This window comes from Cuculus canorus, chromosome 17, assembly GCF_017976375.1.
Source record: "Cuculus canorus isolate bCucCan1 chromosome 17, bCucCan1.pri, whole genome shotgun sequence".
Lineage (NCBI taxonomy): Eukaryota > Metazoa > Chordata > Aves > Cuculiformes > Cuculidae > Cuculus > Cuculus canorus.
The window spans coordinates 14,644,687-14,662,521 of NC_071417.1; the positions used below are offsets into that span (position 1 = coordinate 14,644,687).

A 17,835-nucleotide genomic window follows, 5' to 3' on the forward strand; every position below is an offset into this window, starting at 1 on the left:
TGCTCCTCCTCCATGTGAGACCACAGCTCCGGGAGCAGTGAGCCTTCCGTGCCCTTGACTCCGTGCAAGGATTACTCCCTTGCCTCATCCCCAGGAAGCATCTGCATCGCTGCCTTCTCCACAAGAGCCCAGCGGCACTGCTCACCCCCCGGCCTGTGCTCATGGAGAGCCCACAGCCCCACTCAGGGAAGGGAGAGGGCTCAGCACCCAGGGACAAAATGGGACACCTGGCTCCACCTCCGTGTCTCAAGGATGAAAGGAGCCCTTGGTTTCCAGTGTCAACGCGAGCGGACAGAGATCATCTTTGATGCCCTTGGGCTTGACCAACACATTCACCCTGCCAGAGTCAAGTGACAACAGACAACCTGGCTTCTGCTCCTCCCATGCTCTTCCAGCCCTGTCTCAGCCTCCCTCAGTCAAGTCAACAAAACCCTGAGAAACACGCCACGCGTCCAGCTGGAGCCACAGCACACATACTTTGGGTCTGCGTGAAGTTGTAACTCCTCAGCAGCTTCCCAAGACACAGCCAGGGAGCTGGAGGCTCCTGACACTGCCATTCCCCAGTGCCACTGGCTCCTGCCCCTGCCCCATTCCTCTTCACGGCGACAGCACAAATGCGACATGCTGTGGGGAAACCTGACATAGCTTAAAAACATTTTGAGAGGTTTTACTGTCTGGTTTTGTTCATCTGCCCCTCCACCCAGTCCTCAAAGGCTGGGAACATAGCAAACACTGGGAGAAAGCTGTGTCAACAGCACTCCGTGGCAGTGCTGCTTCCAAAGACTCCAACTCAGGTAGCTGAGGTCCACAAACTCATTCATGATGAAATAAAAGACCCAGCAGGGATGAACACAGCCCAGCTGTTGACCTTCTCCATCCAATCAGCCCCAGCAACCACCACTTCTTTGCAGAGCCTGGGCAGCAGGAGCAGCTGCAAGGGGCAGAGCCCAGTGCACAGCCACACACAAAACCATCTCCCAAACTGCCTGGGCAACAGCCTGGGTGCTTCCGTGGTGCTGGAGCACTCGGAGCCGGGAGACACGCAACCACTTCATCGCAAACCGCACTCTACGCTGAGAGGACAGCTGCAGCCCTCCCCCATCTGAGCTTTCTATGCTTTGAGATCAGGTGTCGACCCGGCACCCCAAAATGTACTCATCTTGCAAAATCATTTACAGTTACACACACTCCCTACTCGAAAGCTGCTTCCTGCCATGAAATATAATCAAAGATAAGATAGGTATCTACGTGTATGTACACAGAACGTGTGAAATAGTCTCACCCTGCTCAACTTCAGGTCCTCAACTCTCTGAACAGCTACAACTGGTGGGTTTTATTGCCAGCAAAACTGACGCAAGAACATCATCTCAGTTCCTTCCAAGGGAAGAGGAGAGATGAGTTGAGCGGTCTCAGACAGCGCAGAGCCAGTGCTGAGTGATCACACAGGGCACCCGGGGGGCACAGCGGTGGTGCTGGAGAAATGCCTCGCCAGCCTCCAGCAGGAGTGGCTGTTGCCAGCACTTTACCCAGGGCTCTGGTCCCAGCTCTTCCCATCAGCCCTGGTAAGCGGCCAAGGCACGGGTATGGACTGGGCATGAGGTTGGGCACGGAGATGAGATGGGTATGGTGATGGGGGGCGGCTCCCCAAGGCTGCCACTGCCCAGCCCTGGGCAGCCCCTCACACTGCAGGGATGGCAGCACAGCGGGCGGCTCCCTGGGTGGCCTGAGCCCCGCAGCCCCTGGCAGGGCGAGCGGCGGCCCCGGCGGGCACCTCCTGCGTGGGGATCATACCCCTCCAGCCCTGCGGGCCCTTCCCGGCCAGGCCCCGACACAGGTGGCCGCTGGCAGGGCTGCCACCACAGCAACAGGGCTGCCAATGGCAGCTGTGCCCCGAGCAGCGCCAGCACAAAGGCACCCACACCGCACAGCCACCGCACCGGCACAGCCACAGGCACAGCAAGGCTGCCCGCACGGGCATGGGCACAAGCACAGCTGGGCCACTCGCACAGGCACGGGCACCTCACAGGCACCTGCAGAGCCACAGCCATCGCAGGGGGACTGACACCATCCTCGCCACCGTCATCATCACCACCATCACAGCCACCACCGCGATGCAGCCAGAACCCCCTGCGCCCACCTGTGGGGAGCAGCCTGCATCTTGCTCCCCACGGGAGGCAGCTGGCAGGGCTGGGGCAGCTCTGAGGACAAGGCGGGTGCAAAAGGGGGACACAGGGGCAGGACGGGGGTCCAGGCCCTCAGGCGGGACAGGGATAGAGGTGCCCTCCCCAGTCCCTGAGGGCTGACAGAGACAAAACAGGGCCACCACCAGAACTGGGTGTAGAAATGTGTGAAGAACGGCACTGAGCAGTTTCAGGAACACACCTAAGTTCATTTTTAATAGGGTGTGGAAATAACCTGTGATCATAACTGCACCTTAACAAAGGCTTTTTTTGCTGAGTGAATTGTCTTTCTCTCCATTCCTCCCCCTTAAATAAATATTTGTTTCCATTCCTTAAATAGAGCCAAAGAAGCAGATCGCTTCACTAGAAAGCCATTTAGTTTAATGATCAAGGCTTTCTCCCAGGGAACCATTTAACTTGCTGGTCCAGGCTTCAGTTACCCAGCACTGCAGGTGAGAAGTTCAAGGTTTGATAACTTTGAGGAATGATGTCTCTCCCCGTGTTTTGCCACGCGGGTCAAAAATGCCAAGGAAAAAAAAAATAAAGGGAGTCCCAAGAGCAAGGACTCTCGCTCTCTAGATGCATCCTTCCCAAGGAACCCTACCATGGGAGACAATTCCTCCGCCAGGCACTTGGCAGTGCAGAGGCACGTACCACAGCGCCAAGCCTCAAACCCAAGCTATCCAGTATCACTTCCTCTCAGTTCTGTCTCCAGCAGGTCTCTTGCTTTGGAAAACCAAATGGGAGAGAAGAAAGAAAAAAACCTTTGTCTCAGTGGATGTAAAGCATTCAGAAAGTCAAAAAAGGTTTGCCTCTGGGGAGGAAGCTCTTCTAATCCTACATGGATTTGCCATGGCTGAGACCTCCTGCAGTACCTTCTCGAGAGGAAGAGACAGGCCCTTCTCAAACCGGCACCTGGTTTTGACAAGAGCAGTGTGGTGGTGACAGGAAGGAAAAGTGACAGTCATGGGCTTCAGACAGCAGCTCTCCACCAAAGCAGCGCCCCGCCTAACCAGAATATTCAGGCGCACAGATCGGAGGCATTTCACACCAAAAGGGAATGCAGTATGATTCACATGGCCTTGGCCAAGAGGCCTGATTTCTGTCAATACCTTAGTCCCACTCTTAAGATCATTCAGGCCTCCTGGGACAGTCCTGAGTGGCTGCAAAGGAGGAGGGTAACACCACCTCATGCAGGTTGAAAAAAAACATTTCCAACACAAGTCCAGTGAGGAATGTTGGATGCACTTCCACATGGGCACATCTCGAAGAAAGGTGTAAATATTCAAGCGAAGGCTTCGCAGAGACAGCATCTTCCACCTGAACAGAAACTAAAGATGGCTTGGCTGATCCCAGGAGGAACCATGGCAACATATGTGTAGAAAAATCAGGCAGAACAGCTGCTGAGATGGTTTCAATACAGGAAATATAAACCAAACGGTCAAGAAACTACCCAGTCATCATGTGGAGAGGGCATCAGTGACCTGCGGGGTTCTCCCAGCTGCTCAAACAGGACAGGCTGATTCTGGGAGGGAGGATGCACCGACGGTGACTGCACAGCTCCCAGAGGACCCTTGTCCCACTCTGTGGAGCCGTTCTCAAAATTCTGGGAATGAGACCTGGTGAGGGGGCAGAGCCCGCTCCATGCCACAGGTGAGAGCCGGACAGCTTGTCCAGGTGCTCCTGCCCACTCTCGCACCGCAGGCACCTGGCAAATATCAAATGAACCACTGAAGACCTGACTGACCATTACCGCCACAGCATTTCTGGCTATCTGCCTACCAGATGCGGAGCACAGAGAACCCTTTGTTCCAGTGGCATTGTTACCACAAGCCAAACTGCCTACTGCCACAAGAGAGGTGATCAGATTCCCCTTCTCCTCCCCTCCCCATCTGTTCACTGCCACCATGTTACGCGTGAGAATTTGCATAAATTGCCCTCTGATCTGTGGAAGAAAATCCAAAATCCAGTTTGGAAATCCACAGCAGGTTGACAAGAAGCTTTGATCCCTGAAATTTCCAGAGAGCAGCTGATTAAGGATTAATTAATTAACATTCTCCCAATCCAAAGTGAGGGTAATCGTGCCCAGTATAAGCACAGGAACAAGTGTTCCTTTAAAGAAATTTTGCACCAGCATCCCGAGGTTCTCCATTAGCCAGCAGGGAAAACTCACTTCGCCCACCCAAGTCGACCACACCTTTCCTCTGGCAGGTGTACACATCAAACCCAGAGCCTCAGACACGGTGTTTTTCTCTGAGAAGACCACAGTCATCGTACGAGTGAGATCTCAGAACCTGTCTCAGGCAAACAGTGCAGTATTTGAAACGAGTATTAGACGGCAGCCTAAAGGTCAGAATCCTCCTCAGAACTCAGCAGATCTTTTTTCTTGCTTGCTTCCAGGATATTTTTAGAGTCCAGATTTCTCTCTGGGCACGATTTGCCTCACAGAGAGCCTGAGCTTTTGTGACCAAGACATCCACATACACAGATCACCTGCAGGCCCAGAGAGGGATGCAGATGGGTTTTAAGTACTTCTCGAGTACCCTTGGAGCCACAACTCATCACTGAGTCATGCAAAGACGTCATTGTGGATATATTTCTTGCACTTCTGCCTCATGAAATGCAAAAGCACACAAGAAACCCATGAGTTCAGACATCTGAATTGCATCCAGGCCCCATTTCTTCCAGCACCTCTGCATTTCCAGTTTCTGGAAGGACCGACTTCTCCCCTAATGACAAACAAAAGACCAGCTGCATCAAGTTGGTGCAGAGGCCCACCTTGCCCAACACCCCTCCGAGTTACCAGCCAACAACAGATGCCTTTGGAAAAACATAAAGACAAGGCAAGGATATTACGACAGACCCCAGAATACTCTGTCATCTTCCAGACACTTGTGATTCGGGGATTTCCTGAACTCAGAGGGGTGTCTGTATTTAAAGATGTTCCATGAACTTGTCCAACCACTTTGGAGTCTACACAAGTTTTAGAAGCAGCAGCCTGGGACAAAGATCCCACAGCTTAGATAAGCTCCACAACAAAAAGACCTTATTTGTTCTGAGCATCTTATATTGCATTTATTTGACCTTATTGCAAAAGCTCATCAGACCAACCCTTGGAGAAGAAAGATGACCTGAGTTTTTTCAGTTATGATTTGAAACAAATAGCCTTAACTGCAAAATCAGAGATCCCCTGGTCCAAAGAAATTACCCTGATTTACAACTCCTTTTTTTTCCCAAAAGAAGTAATACAGAACAACACGTTCCCACAGGCTGAAGTGGAAAAGGAGGAAGCTGGGACTTGAGCTCCCTGTGTGCGTGGACCCAGACGGAGGCTGGCGAGCCTGAGGTGGCAGGTACAGAGCATCTCCCTCCTCTCTTTGTAGGTTTCAGGGAGGGTGGTAGCCCGAGTCTAGAGAGGCTGCTGAAAAACTTCCTTGTGCAGCCTAAAAATGTCCAACACCTGACTTAAGCCAAGACACTTGGCTATGCACACTGTGAGTGCAATTCCTTCCAACACTTCTGTCCTACAGTTGAAAAAATAATCTCTTTTAGAAAGCACATCCGTGGCCTTAGCTTGCATCTCAGAGAGATTCGCATTTTGGAGCCAGAAGTGTTTCCTAGAGATCGCGCTATGTTCAAAGCCCCAGCAGCTGCACCTGACAAACCATAGACAACTTGAGAGCACTTCTCAATCTCTCTCGCTATACTAAAAAAAGCTTTTGTATTTTCTTCCTCAGGAAAGCAGCAGTCCATGTTTTTCATTCACGGTTTTGGAAAAAAAAAATAAAGTGGCCCTTCTTTGAAGCAGAGAAACTCATGCTGTATTTGGGATCCTCTTTGAAGCTTCACCTTTTGTGCTTGCTAAAACCAGATATTTTGATATGAAGAACTGGAGTGCCAGCCTCTCCTTTTCTTCCTTTATCCCTAAGTAACACTCGTGGATTTCCTTTTCTCACACTGTCATTTTTCTTCTGCCACTTCCATTTTACAAAGCTGAGAGAAGGTTTTGGACACAACAAGGAAAGGAAACAAAACAAAACTCGGAGATGAAGCAGAAATGCCAAAATGGAAAAAATCAGACTTGGGAATTCCATTTTATGAAATGGAAAACCATTTCACCTCCAGCTCTTACCAAATTTCCATCTTTTCCTGCCGATGGACACACGAGGTGTGCTGTTTCTGACCTGACAATGGCTGTCCTGGCAGACTTGTGAACTGCAGTTCACAGGTTTGGGCCAGAGAGAACATTGTGATAATCTCATTTGCCCCCGGCTGTACTGCAGGCCATAGCACTTCCTCTCGGAATTCCTACAGCACCTGCGTACTCTCCGGCTGGACTGAAGTGTGTTTTTCAAAAAGCACCTACCCTAATTTAAAGGCCTTAAGTGGTAGCAAATGTAAGGCATGCTCAGGCTCGCAGCCTGAGCCCTACCAAGAAGTGACCGCACCAAACCCACTGGGCAGCCTGTACTCATTTTCCTCAGCAACAGAGCACGATCTCTCCCTGAAGCTGAGATCCAAACCAAGCTTGCCACTGGATTCTCAAAGACTGACTGAAAATCACCCCCGGGATCCTGGTACCTTGATCCTGAGGAATCAAGGCAGTATGATCACTTGTGCTCCCCTCTCTCCTCCCTAGATCCTAAGGGTTCTCATACTTTCCTGGACAGGCAGGAGGAAAGAGGAATAATTTTTCTCCCGCCAGATCCTAGAATACTGTGGGGCTGCTCAGAAGAAGAGGCAACACAGACAAAGCCACTTCCTCAGGGGACAAATCCTCCAAGAAAATGTTTTAAAAGGGCATCCTTAACAATTCCTTTTCAGACATTCCCAGTCCAATTCCAGAGAGGTACTGGCCCAAATGACTTAGAAAAGACTGTCTCAGAGAGGTTTTCAGAGACGAGGGTAACACAGCAGAAGATTCACCAGCTCTCACCTAAAGATGCCATTAATTGAGGAGATGGAAGAGTCAGGTCTGGGGGAGGATCCTAGGAGACCTCTGAAAGCCAGGAGGCCCCAGAGTATCACAAACAAACACCAAAAGAGCCTGCAAACCAAAATCATGTTCTTCATGAGTCACATCTGAAACTGAAGAAAACAGGCTTTTCTTAGCCCTTCAAACCACAGAGCGGCGCATTCAGAGCTCAGAACCCCAGAGCTGATGGTCACGGAAGCTTTCCTCTGAAACATGCTTTCCCACTGATCTTACACATCAGCCAGACAGAGCTACCGACTGGAGAGAATTTCCCAGGAATCAGTTCTCCAGGCCTTTCGTTATTTGAGGCTTAGCCTGGAGGACAGTTACAGGACAGCAGAGATGCTTTATCCCAGAGCTCTGAGGAGTTTCTCCTCAGCTGAAATGGCCAGATGAGTCAGAAAACCAACCCAAAAATATAAAGTCAACCTAACCAGCCCTGACCTTTCCCCACGGAAACTCCCCAGAGCCAGGAGGCCAGCTGTACCGGCCTCCTGCAGATTCTAAGCACCGGATGTTGTCCAGAATGCTGGTTCTTAGGAACTGAATCGCACTGAGCTATGCAGAACTCTCCTTTCTGCCCAATCCTGAGAAAACAACTCGATGCAACCAGTTCTTGCCAGTCTCCTGACATCAGGATACCTTTCAGAACATGACCATGAAATAAGAGGAACATAACAACAGAACACCTCAAAACAACTGGGAAGTACTTCTCAAACTGGGGCAATCATAGCTGCTGAATAAACTGTGCTACCTGATGTGCTCCTGCTTCAAATTAACAGAGGCAGGGTCAAGGATAAAAGGAGATTGTACCCTAGACATGTTTTTTTCCTTTCAAATGCATCCACCAGCAGCACAGAAGCTCACACAAGTCAAATGACAACCTTCAAAGTACACAGACAGATGGATACCATCTTTAGTGGTGACACCCGCAGCGACGCCAGGTAAAAGCTCTTGGTGACACAACAGAGTTTGCTTATTTCTAAGAAAAAATAAAACCACACAGAGATAACAACCAGCAAACACAGGGACATCTGACTGCTTTAGCCGTTGCCACTTTCTCTTAGGACGGAAGAGAAACACAGAGTTCCACTTCAAGTCACGGCACAGTTGACTTCAAGAACACAAGAAGCTGAGCACAGGTACTGAGCTAATACCTGTTCCAAACTTCCTGCCCAAAAGTTCCAACAATATGGCAAAATAGGTTACAAAGCTCCCATTCCTTTCACCAATTAACATGCCTTAACTTCACCCTTTTGCAGCATCTTTCAGCAGAAAATTAATACCAAAGACTTCATCCCTCACGCTCTACACTTCCTGTGGTACTTTCCTTCACCATCCGCGACGCTACCAGTGAAGTTCTGGCCAGATTTACCATCCAGCAAACTCTGTTCTGCCTCCTGCCTGGGCAGGAAGGTCCCAACAGCCACAGAACCCAGCCCTTCCTGCCCCAAACAGCAAACCCACCCACACCACCACTGAACAACAGTGAAACCGTCATTGTGTCCTGTCCCAGTGGCGACTGCATTCAGCATTCAGGTACGACGATCCCCTTTAGTTCCTAATCCCATTACAAATCTTGGGATCTTTCAGTCTAATACTACTGAGATTGCTCTTGGGGATGCTCACAGCCTCCTGACAGTGGACTGAAGGGCCAAGACTGAGCGCCCTTCTATCCTCTGATTCAGTCCCAACTCACAAATTGCACACCTTGCTTTCATGGACCATGGCACAAGTGGCTTTGTTCCACAGAATCCCACCCTTTCCTGACTCACCAGCTGGCACAGAAGAGCCAGACCAACATCAGGAACAGCCTTAAAGCCAAATTTTCTTCCAACATCAAACCAAATACCACCACTTGCCCAAAAATCAGCAGAAGTTTCAGCACCAAAAGGCTTATTTTAATAACGGATTACTGAAATATCACTCACAGTGCTCATAGTTAGAAACAGGCCAAAATCACAGGTCCGATGCTGCAGCCACTCTGTTAGGAGTGTCTACAAACCTTCCTCCAGCATTTAAACAAACTTCAAATTTGCTGGGCCTAAATGCTATAAGAGGCCTCTGGATACGGAAAAAATGGAAAACTACTTCCCTCAGCCGAGGTGCTACCAACTCCAGAACAAGCACGACTCCTCGCTTCAAATCAACACAGGACGGGAGCCTCTGGCTGTAACCCCTACAAAGAAGTTACAGCCACCCAGATCTGTATCCGACCTTCAATCTACTTAACCCCACGCAGAAGACTTGTAGGCTTCTAATCCTGAGCAAGTTCAGAAAACTCCTTTTTGCCCCAGATGCAACAGCTTTGATCCAACACCGCTCAAGCGCCTTACCTTCCCAAACTGCTCAAAATATTGCTTCACATCCTCCACAGTAGTGTTCACGGACAGACCACCCACAAATATCTTCTTCGTTCGGGTCACCATCTGGAAAAGGGAAGGACAGGAATTCACCGAGTAAACCCAGAGCAAGAGGAGAACGAGACTCAAAAGGCCACTAACTCCCCTCCGCTGCCAGGAAGCGCCTGCCCCTTTGCTGCAGCCAAGCTTCCACCTTTTCAAGGCCCCCCAGCCCAACGTGGCCAGTGGGTCTGTCCCACACTGCACCCCTCGCACCACCCCACTGTGCTTGCTAGCACCCAGCTACCTCCTCTCCTCGGACAGCACGTTGCCAGCCTCTCCCTGTGCTAACCTGCTGCTGCTCCCTTGGCACCTTCACACCACTCCCCAGACACAGGGCACGACTATTCCCTCCCCAGCCCTTCAGCTCGTTCACAGCCCTGCCACTTTGCACAGCTGGCCTCCTCCAGGCTCCCCCAGAGATGCCTGTTTAGTTTCCCAGAGTGGAAATATAGGCAAGAGGGCTGCAGGCACAGGTAGACTCTCCAGGCTTTGCCCTCCTAGCTCACAAATTGTGAAGCATCCAGTCCTGCATGGAATAAGCCTCATTTCACACCTATTCCCCAGTCACCAAAACAGAGCCCTGTCAACTCCCAGTTAAATCTCTTCTGCCTCTCAAGAAGGCAAAGAGCAGATCCCTCTGATCCCTCTGCCACTTGTCACTCATGCAGCTGGGATGAGGAAGAAAACTAACTGCCCTGAGAGGGGCCATTGCTGCCAGGCGGAGGCTCACCGACATCCTTTGAACTGGCTCTCCAGCTGCATCCTCCCCTTAGCTGCTTGGCTACACCCCTGCTCTCAGAGGAACACATGGTCCTAATTACCCCAAGGAGCATAGGGCTAATCCGCAGCAATTCCCTGTCTTGGAGAGCAGCCCGTTCTAACACTAAAGCACCTTCTGTCACCAAACTGCTTAATGGAATTAACCCAATTCCTACCATGTGCTTCCTGGCTCCAGTTACTCGGGATACCTGCTCACCAATTGTTCTCAGTGCCCGACCCCCTTTACTTCTCTCCCGGCACCAGCCTCCACTTCCCTCTCTGCTTCTCAACACTGCTTCTCCCCAGTTTGTTTTCCCCATAACAGCACTTGGAATTGAGACTTTGAATTTCAAAACTCCTACCCAAGAACAAAGTTAAAGGGAGACCCAAGGCCTAAAGTCTCCAGGCTGCCACCGGCTCCTCAGTTTAAAGTTTCTAGCTGCACGCCTGGAAAACCTTCCTGCAACAGCATGTTCCAATGCCAGACCCTCTGGTAGATAAAGTCCAACACCAAACTCCTTCTGCCTTTTCTGGTGCTGAAGCACACACGGGCATTTCACAAAATGAACTCCTCCTTTTTCCTGCCACGCACCAATTTGTACACACGCACATGCGTACACACAACCCTCTTTCTACCTGCATCCCATGCAGCGCAGAGCTGTTCTGTATCCCCTCAGGTCAGAAACTTCCAGACGCTGTCTGGAAATGCCAAGTTCACCCTGAGCAGCACTTATTTCACCAGCTCTAAGTGCATCCCAAAGTATGATGGAAGGGCCTCTCAGTTTCTCCAGCACCAGGCAAATCCCCAGCGCTGCGCTGTGAGCCCAACAGGAGCATACCATGGTGCAGGATGTCACACTGGCAGGGTGGCACAGCAGCTCCTGCTCCAGGGGAGCCCTGCGCAAACCCCAGGGAGTGACTCCGCTGTGCGCACTGGCAACCTTGCACAGAAGGACACATTTCATGACCACGAACTTCACCCCTTGGGTGGCAAAGGCTGCCCACACCGCTTACCTTGGGCTGTGCTCGGCGGGGGAACGCTACCTTCGGGTCGATCTGAAAGAGATTAGGAGAACAGGTGAACACACTTTTGTCGCCTATTTACAGACACAGGGTTTCCTCCGTGCACATGGCTGTCTCTGCCCACACGGCACCTTGCTAAAATCCCAAATAATTGACCTGAGGTGCGTAAAACAAAGCTGGCTGCAGATATCTTTCTCTCGGTAAGGTGTAATCCAGGGAGACTACAAGTCCCAGCATGCAGTGGTCTGTCTCTGGCTGAGCACAGGCCAGACGCGCCCAGAGCCCATCACATGCAGGGATTAACAGGCTGGGCTGCTCCCTCCCGCTGGGCCTGCCCCTGGGTGCCCGGCATCACTGGCCTCACATTAAAAGTGATTTCTTTTGCCCTTTTTCTCCCCCTTTTACTCTACCTACAAATACAGCGCTCACACGAGTAACAGGACAGAAAAGAGGTAGCACACAAAAAGCCCAGCATTTCATCCCACAAAACACAAGGTGAAGAGATAAAAGAGCAGAAAGAATGGCACAAATTAAACCAAAGGGTCCAAAGCCCCACTGGCTGCAGAGGCCGAGGCGGCAGGGCAGCGCGCTGCCCCTCTCCCCAGGCTGCACTGCACACAATGACGCGATGCCTCCCCTCCGCAGGCTGAGCCCTCCATTGTGCCTGTTCAGCTTCTCTATAAACCTGCTGCCAGCCGGAGCTGCTGGTCCCCGCGCCGCCATCCAGGTGCCGGCCGTTCTGCTGGGCTCAGCACAGATGAGCGCGTGCCTGCATCGGCCTCACCCCACCACAAAAGCCAGGACAACACTAATGCAGCTGCAAGCCCGACACCCATGAACCCTCCTCTCCTCCTCAGCCGCCACCTCTTTCTTTATAGCCTATTTTTACAGCAACTCGTGTATAGTTACATCACATCGGGGATGATCCAGACCTACAAATCAGCTTACAAAGACCTGTGGTAAAGGCAGGTCTGGCTCATCCCTGCACTTGGACAGGCTGTAGCTGGGAGGACAGCCCAGAGCGTCGTCCCACCAGCCCGGCAGCTCAAACAGCCTAAAAGGAAGCTGTATTTCTCCAGCCCCACTTGCTGCTTTGTTCAGCTTTGCAGCCTGGCCTCCCTCCCGTCCCGTGTCCTTTTACTTGTCACACCGCCCCAGAGCCCGGCCTCCCTGCACCCTTCCACCAGCCTCTCTCCCTGCTTTCCCCACCTCCATCCTGACTCACAGCCTACAACATAAATAAACTCAGCACGTAAGTAAACAGAGGCAAAAGTGAAGAGCACAAATAAACTCAAAAACAAACCTCCCTCCCCAAGCTTCAAGCTCCAGCGGATTAGCATACCCTGCGGTGCCTCCCTGGGGCATCGGAACCGACCCGACCCTCCCCGCACACACCCCCACCCCCTCCGCCGTTTCCTGGCCAGCGCAGACACCCACAGCGAATTCTGAGGACAGGGGACGGCAGGAGACCAGGAGGTTGATGGCAGATAATAAGCAAAAACAATAATCTACTGTCTTTTACTTCTCAGCCAGTGTCATTCAGCTCCTGCCAAGAAGATGCTTTCATACTCAGCAATGCTAAGCTCGGCCTCATTTTCTCATTACCCTGAGTGTGATCAACTGGGCAGAGATAACGCGTCCTCCCGGCTGGAGGGAGCAGGCAGTCATTGCACAAATTCTTCGGCACAACCAGCTATTGTTGCAGGTAGAGGGAGGCCAGGGCAGCCGAATACAGGGGCAGCCCTGGGAACACACAGAGGGGAGCGAGTTCAGTGCCGGACTCAAGTTACTCGAACCGGACTGCTCCTCAGTCACCAGAGTCTTTCTAATGAAAGCAAAAGTGCTGGTACCTTAGTCCCTCCTTTCTGGTGTTAAAACAAATGGCCCTGGAGGAGTTGTGTTTCAGTGTCACCCACTGACATAACAGATCCTTTTTACAAAACTAGATAGGAATCTGCCAAGAGTAAGAGCATTCAGAACTACTCAGATTGTACCCAAAGCCCCAGGATCAGACTGTGGGGAGTGGACATCACTTGAGCACAAACTGCCTCCACTTCACCCCGCAAGGCTGTGAGGATGAGGAATCCCACTGACATTGCAGGTGTACCAAGCGGGCCGGCCGGGCTCCTCAGCAACACTCTTCAGGCCATCTCCAGTACTGGTTAATAGCTCAGGTCATGTAACTCCTGCATCAACCCGGCTGGTAGTGGTGCCCAAAAGCAGGGGAAGGACAAGGAAGGTCTTCTGAGACCTCAGGACTGGGTTTGTTCGCTCATCGTACCTCTACGGCTACCTCTGCTCCATTAGTCAGCGCTGCCCACAAGCCGCAGATCGCTCCCTCCACCACAAAAGACAAACCCAGCAAAAACTCAGTAACGGCAACAAAGAAACGACAGGGCGACCCAGCACCGCCAACCCTGCTCTTCCCAGCGCACATAAAGAAGCTCAAGGCAGCAGCCAGCGGCAGCTCTACAAAGTCCTGCAAATCTTTTACCTTGAGACTGCAAAGCCAATTCTCATATCAAGCATTTCCATAAATAACCCCCTACGCTGCTGCAATCTAGCTTAAAAACAAAGAGGAGTCTGAAAATCGCAAGGTTTTGCCAGAGAATCGGGCAAACAGTACTCATTCGGGTAGGAAGAATCAGAAAACAATGAAGCAACAAGTTAGGCACTGCCCATCCAAGTGCCACTTTCCAGGAGACACCAAACCTGGAGAGAAGGCTGTCCTGACAGAACACCAGGCCTTGTCCTGCAGAGTTCCATAAAAACCTATTAGAGGGTTCAGATGAGTTTGTGTCATGTAACCCATGACTCATAGCACAGCCCTTCAGTTCGGCAGGGGAAAGCCATACGGAGGCTCCATGCGGCACCACAAGACTAACCTCTCACCAGGCAAAACACTCTGAAACATCGGACCCAGCTGAAAACCACGCTAAATAAAAAATAAAAGGAAGGAGGGAGAGGATCAAAGTTCCTAACAAAGGAAGAGCTCTGGTGAAACTGCCCCTATTCTCTCTACCGCACGGTCGGGGCGAGCGGAGCAGATGCAGCCGGGAATTTCAATGGCTGGTCCCCACGCGCCCTGCGCCATGAGGCCCTTCTGTTCTCCCGTAGCGCCCGCCTGTCCGCCCCTGCCCGTCCCACCTCGCCCTTGTGGGCCACACGGTGGGCCAGGCAGCGGCTTCACACAGGCGGCAGCAGTGGTTTGGGAAGAAGAATGGACGTCGTGGGTTTCAGCTCCCTCCTAGCCCCGGAACGCTTTCGGGATTAGCACTACAACAGACATCCATCACTTGCCTTTCCGAGAGGGGTCTACGCCAGCCCGCAGACTCATGACGGGACTAGCTGAGCAGACACCGTGTTTACACAGGCTAGTAAAAAAAAAAAAAGAAAGAGAAAAAAGGAAGCCCTGGGCCCTCCTCAAAACACTTTACCATCGTCCTCCCCCAGAGCAGAACTCACTTTACATCACTCCTGAAAGGAGGAGGGCTGGAAGTCCCGGGGACCCAGCCTTGGCCAGGAAGGCTGGGGTAGGTTTAACCGGGAGCTCCCGTGGGGAGGAAGGACCTGTGCACATCAAAGGGAGCGATCCAGGCAGTTAAACAGGAACAGACATAAATCTCGCTGCAACTCATGCCGTAAACCCTAAGAAAGCAGAGTCTTGCTCTCCCGCCCTCTCCCTTCTGCCGAGATAAAGGCTAGGACACCCGAGCCATGCGCTGGAAGAAATAAAGTTGGGCATTTGGACTCCTTGGCAGCCCATGCCCTGAGCCAGAACGTCTCCCCTCACCGTACCGCCCCGCCGCAGCCCCTGCAGCTCCCCCATCCCTACCCTCACCTTCACCCCGGGGCAGCAATAAAGAAAAGGAATCCAAGGGAAGGCAAGTCACTAAAACTAAGGAGAAGGGACCTCCCACTCGGACACCTCACCCCCACCCCTAAAACAGCCCGCACACTTGCAAGGCAGGACCGGGAACGATCCGCCACCGAGCCAGGGAGCCACGGAAACCTTCCCGCGGGCGCAGGCAGCTGCTCCCCAGCGGCCCCGGCGGCACAGCGAGGGCTGGAGCCGCGGCCGCTCCGAGGGCCGCTGGTGGCCCACATGGGCGGGTGGTGGCCCACATGGGCGGGCGCTGGCCATGCTCGGAGACAATAAAGCGTTGAACCTCGACGACCGTTACAAGCACTTCGCCTGGGGAAGCCCCGGGAGCCTCCGGCGAGCCCGGCTCGAAGGCTCCGTGCCGAGGGGAGGGCGCAGGCCGGGGAGGGGGCAGCACGGGGGGCACTCCTCGCCCCGAAGGCGCTCAGGTGTGCCGCCGCCCAGAGGCCACGGTCGCGCCTCGGAGGGGCCCTGCAGCCCAGGGCGGGAGGGAAACCGTCACCGGGATCCGCGCCGGGACGGCGGCGAGCCCGGGGCGGGGGGGGAGGGCGGCCGGTGCGCACCGGGAACCGATCGCTCACCGCCTCCCACCGGCAACGGAACACCGCGATCGGCGGCCGCTCCGCCGGCAAACGCACCCCGGAGATGAGAGAAGTCATCTCACCGTCTTGGAGTCCAGTTCGTGTCTGGATTGGGCCAAGACCTTGTCGACGCCGGCCTGGTCCATGAACGTGACGAACCCGAAGCCCCTGAGCCCCGCGGCCCGGGCGGGAGAGGGGGATGCGGAGAGAAGAGAGAAAGTTGGTTAAAGTGGCGGCCGGGCCGCGGGGGGCGGGGGGGAAGGAGGGAGGCGCGGGCCCGGCCTCTCACCTGGATCTCTTTGTCAGCGGGTCCCGCATCACCAGGCACTCCTTCACCTCTCCGAACTGGCTGAAGTACTCCCGCAAGCCCTCTGCAAGCACAGCGCGCCCCGGTGGGTGCCCCGGCCCCGCCACCCCGGCCCCCCCGGCCCCGCGGCAGGTGCGGCCCCGCTCACCTTGCGTGGTCTGCCAGCTCAGGCCGCCGATGAACATCTTGCTGCGGGGGGAAAGCGAGCGGTGAGCGCGGCGCGGGGCGGGGGCGGCGGGGCGCATCGGCCATGTTGGCAGCGGCCCCGCCGCCGCCCGGGGAGCGCGGCCGGGGGAGCGGGGGCGGCGCGGTACCAGGGATCGTGCGGGGAGTCCGGCGAGGCGAGGCCGGGCTGGCTGCCGTCTGTCTCCATTCGGACCTCTTCTCCCTGCGAGGAGCGGCGCCGCACTCCCGGGGCAGATGAGCGCTGGAAAAGGGGCCGGACGGACAGGCCATGCTGCCCCCTCCCCCGACCCCTCTCCGCCGGGCGGGGAGCGAGCGAGGGAGGAGGGCCCGGCGGGCACAACCTGCCCGGCTCCTCCCACCCCGCCGGCCGCGCTGCGCATAAAACCCGCCGGGGCCGCGCGGGGACCGGGGCCGCCGGAGCTCGCACCTGCGGACAAAGGCGGCGGCGCTCGGGATGTCGCTGCCGGCCGCCCCCGCCCCGGGGTCTCACCGGGAAGCCCTCGGCAGGCGCCCCCACCCCGCGTTTCGCGGGCACCGGGAGCCCCGGGACGCTCGGGGAGGGCGCCCCCCAACCCGTGTCTCGCCCCGGGGCGGGCATCCCCGGTGCCCCCACCCCGTGTTACACGGGCACTGGGACCGAGAGTCCCCAACCCCGTGTCTCACCGGGAGCCCCGGGGCAGGCACCCCCGGCGCCGCCGCCCCGTGTTTCACGGATACCGGGCGCCTCCAGATCGTGTCCGCCCGGCACCGGGCAGGTTAAAGCCGGCGACCGCTTCTCGGGCGGGCCCGGGGCTGCCGTCGCCCCCGGGTGAGCCCCGCGGAGCCCCCGGGGTGCAGAGCCCGGCCCGAGCCCGCCGCGCCCCGGGGAGGGTCCGGGCTGCGGCCGCACGGGCACGTCCCCGCTCTGCCGCGCTCCCGGGCGAGCGGCCCCGTGCCGGAGGAGCTCGGCGAGGAGCTAAGGCAGTGCTGGTTGTCACCTGCACCGCTGGGACGGGTGAGAGCCGCGGCCTCCCCGCCGCTGAGGACGCCTGGGGCCCCGGTGCCGGCGGCTCAGCCCCTCTCCTCGCGGGGGGCACCGCGGCGCCCCGGCCGTGCCGCTGTCCTGCCCAGTGCCCCCCAGGCGCCTCGCCCTCAGCTCCGTGCCCCCCTCCGACCTCTCCTCCCCTGCTCTCACGCCTCTTTTCCATGTGCCAACACACCTCATCTCCCTCCCGGAGAGCAACCAGAGCACCTTTGTTGTAACGGCAGTTTGCAATAGTGTCTTTTGTTACGCGGGCTCATCCCGAGGCCCGTGGCTGCAACTCCGAGTTAAAAACACTCTCCGACCATCAGCTCTGCCAAACCACCGCTCACCCGCTCCGTTCCCTGAGCTGGGCCAGCGACACCGTCCTGTCCCCGGCCCTGTAGAGCGTACAGCAGGCGCTCAGCACCAGACTTGGTAACCACCTCTGAGAAATAAGCTACACAGCATCCCAGCCGGGGCCAAGGGGCAGCCCCATCTCCCCCTGCCAGCAGGGCAGGACGAGCTGTTCTCCA

General features: G+C 54.9%; 1 protein-coding gene across 5 annotated transcripts in view; it reads right to left on the reverse strand.

Moving 5' to 3' along the window:
- MSI1 (musashi RNA binding protein 1) overlaps positions 1-16,803 on the reverse strand; it is a 28,961-nt gene extending 12,158 nt beyond the window's left edge. Inside the window, exons 1-6 of one of the 5 annotated variants that reach the window (XM_054082323.1) lie at positions 16,428-16,803; positions 16,262-16,302; positions 16,096-16,177; positions 15,890-15,974; positions 11,334-11,375; positions 9,492-9,584 (exon numbers count right to left, since the gene is read on the reverse strand). In XM_054082323.1, the coding sequence (XP_053938298.1) occupies positions 9,492-9,584; positions 11,334-11,375; positions 15,890-15,974; positions 16,096-16,177; positions 16,262-16,302; positions 16,428-16,486 (402 nt within the window). In that variant the 5' untranslated portion in view covers positions 16,487-16,803. Of the gene's footprint in view, positions 1-9,491; positions 9,585-11,333; positions 11,376-12,027; positions 12,157-14,642; positions 14,667-15,863; positions 15,975-16,095; positions 16,178-16,261; positions 16,303-16,427 lie in introns of those variants that run through there. The other 4 variants (XM_054082322.1, XM_054082324.1, XM_054082325.1 and 1 more) reach the window with 4 other exon arrangements.
- Positions 16,804-17,835: the final 1,032 nt, after the last annotated feature.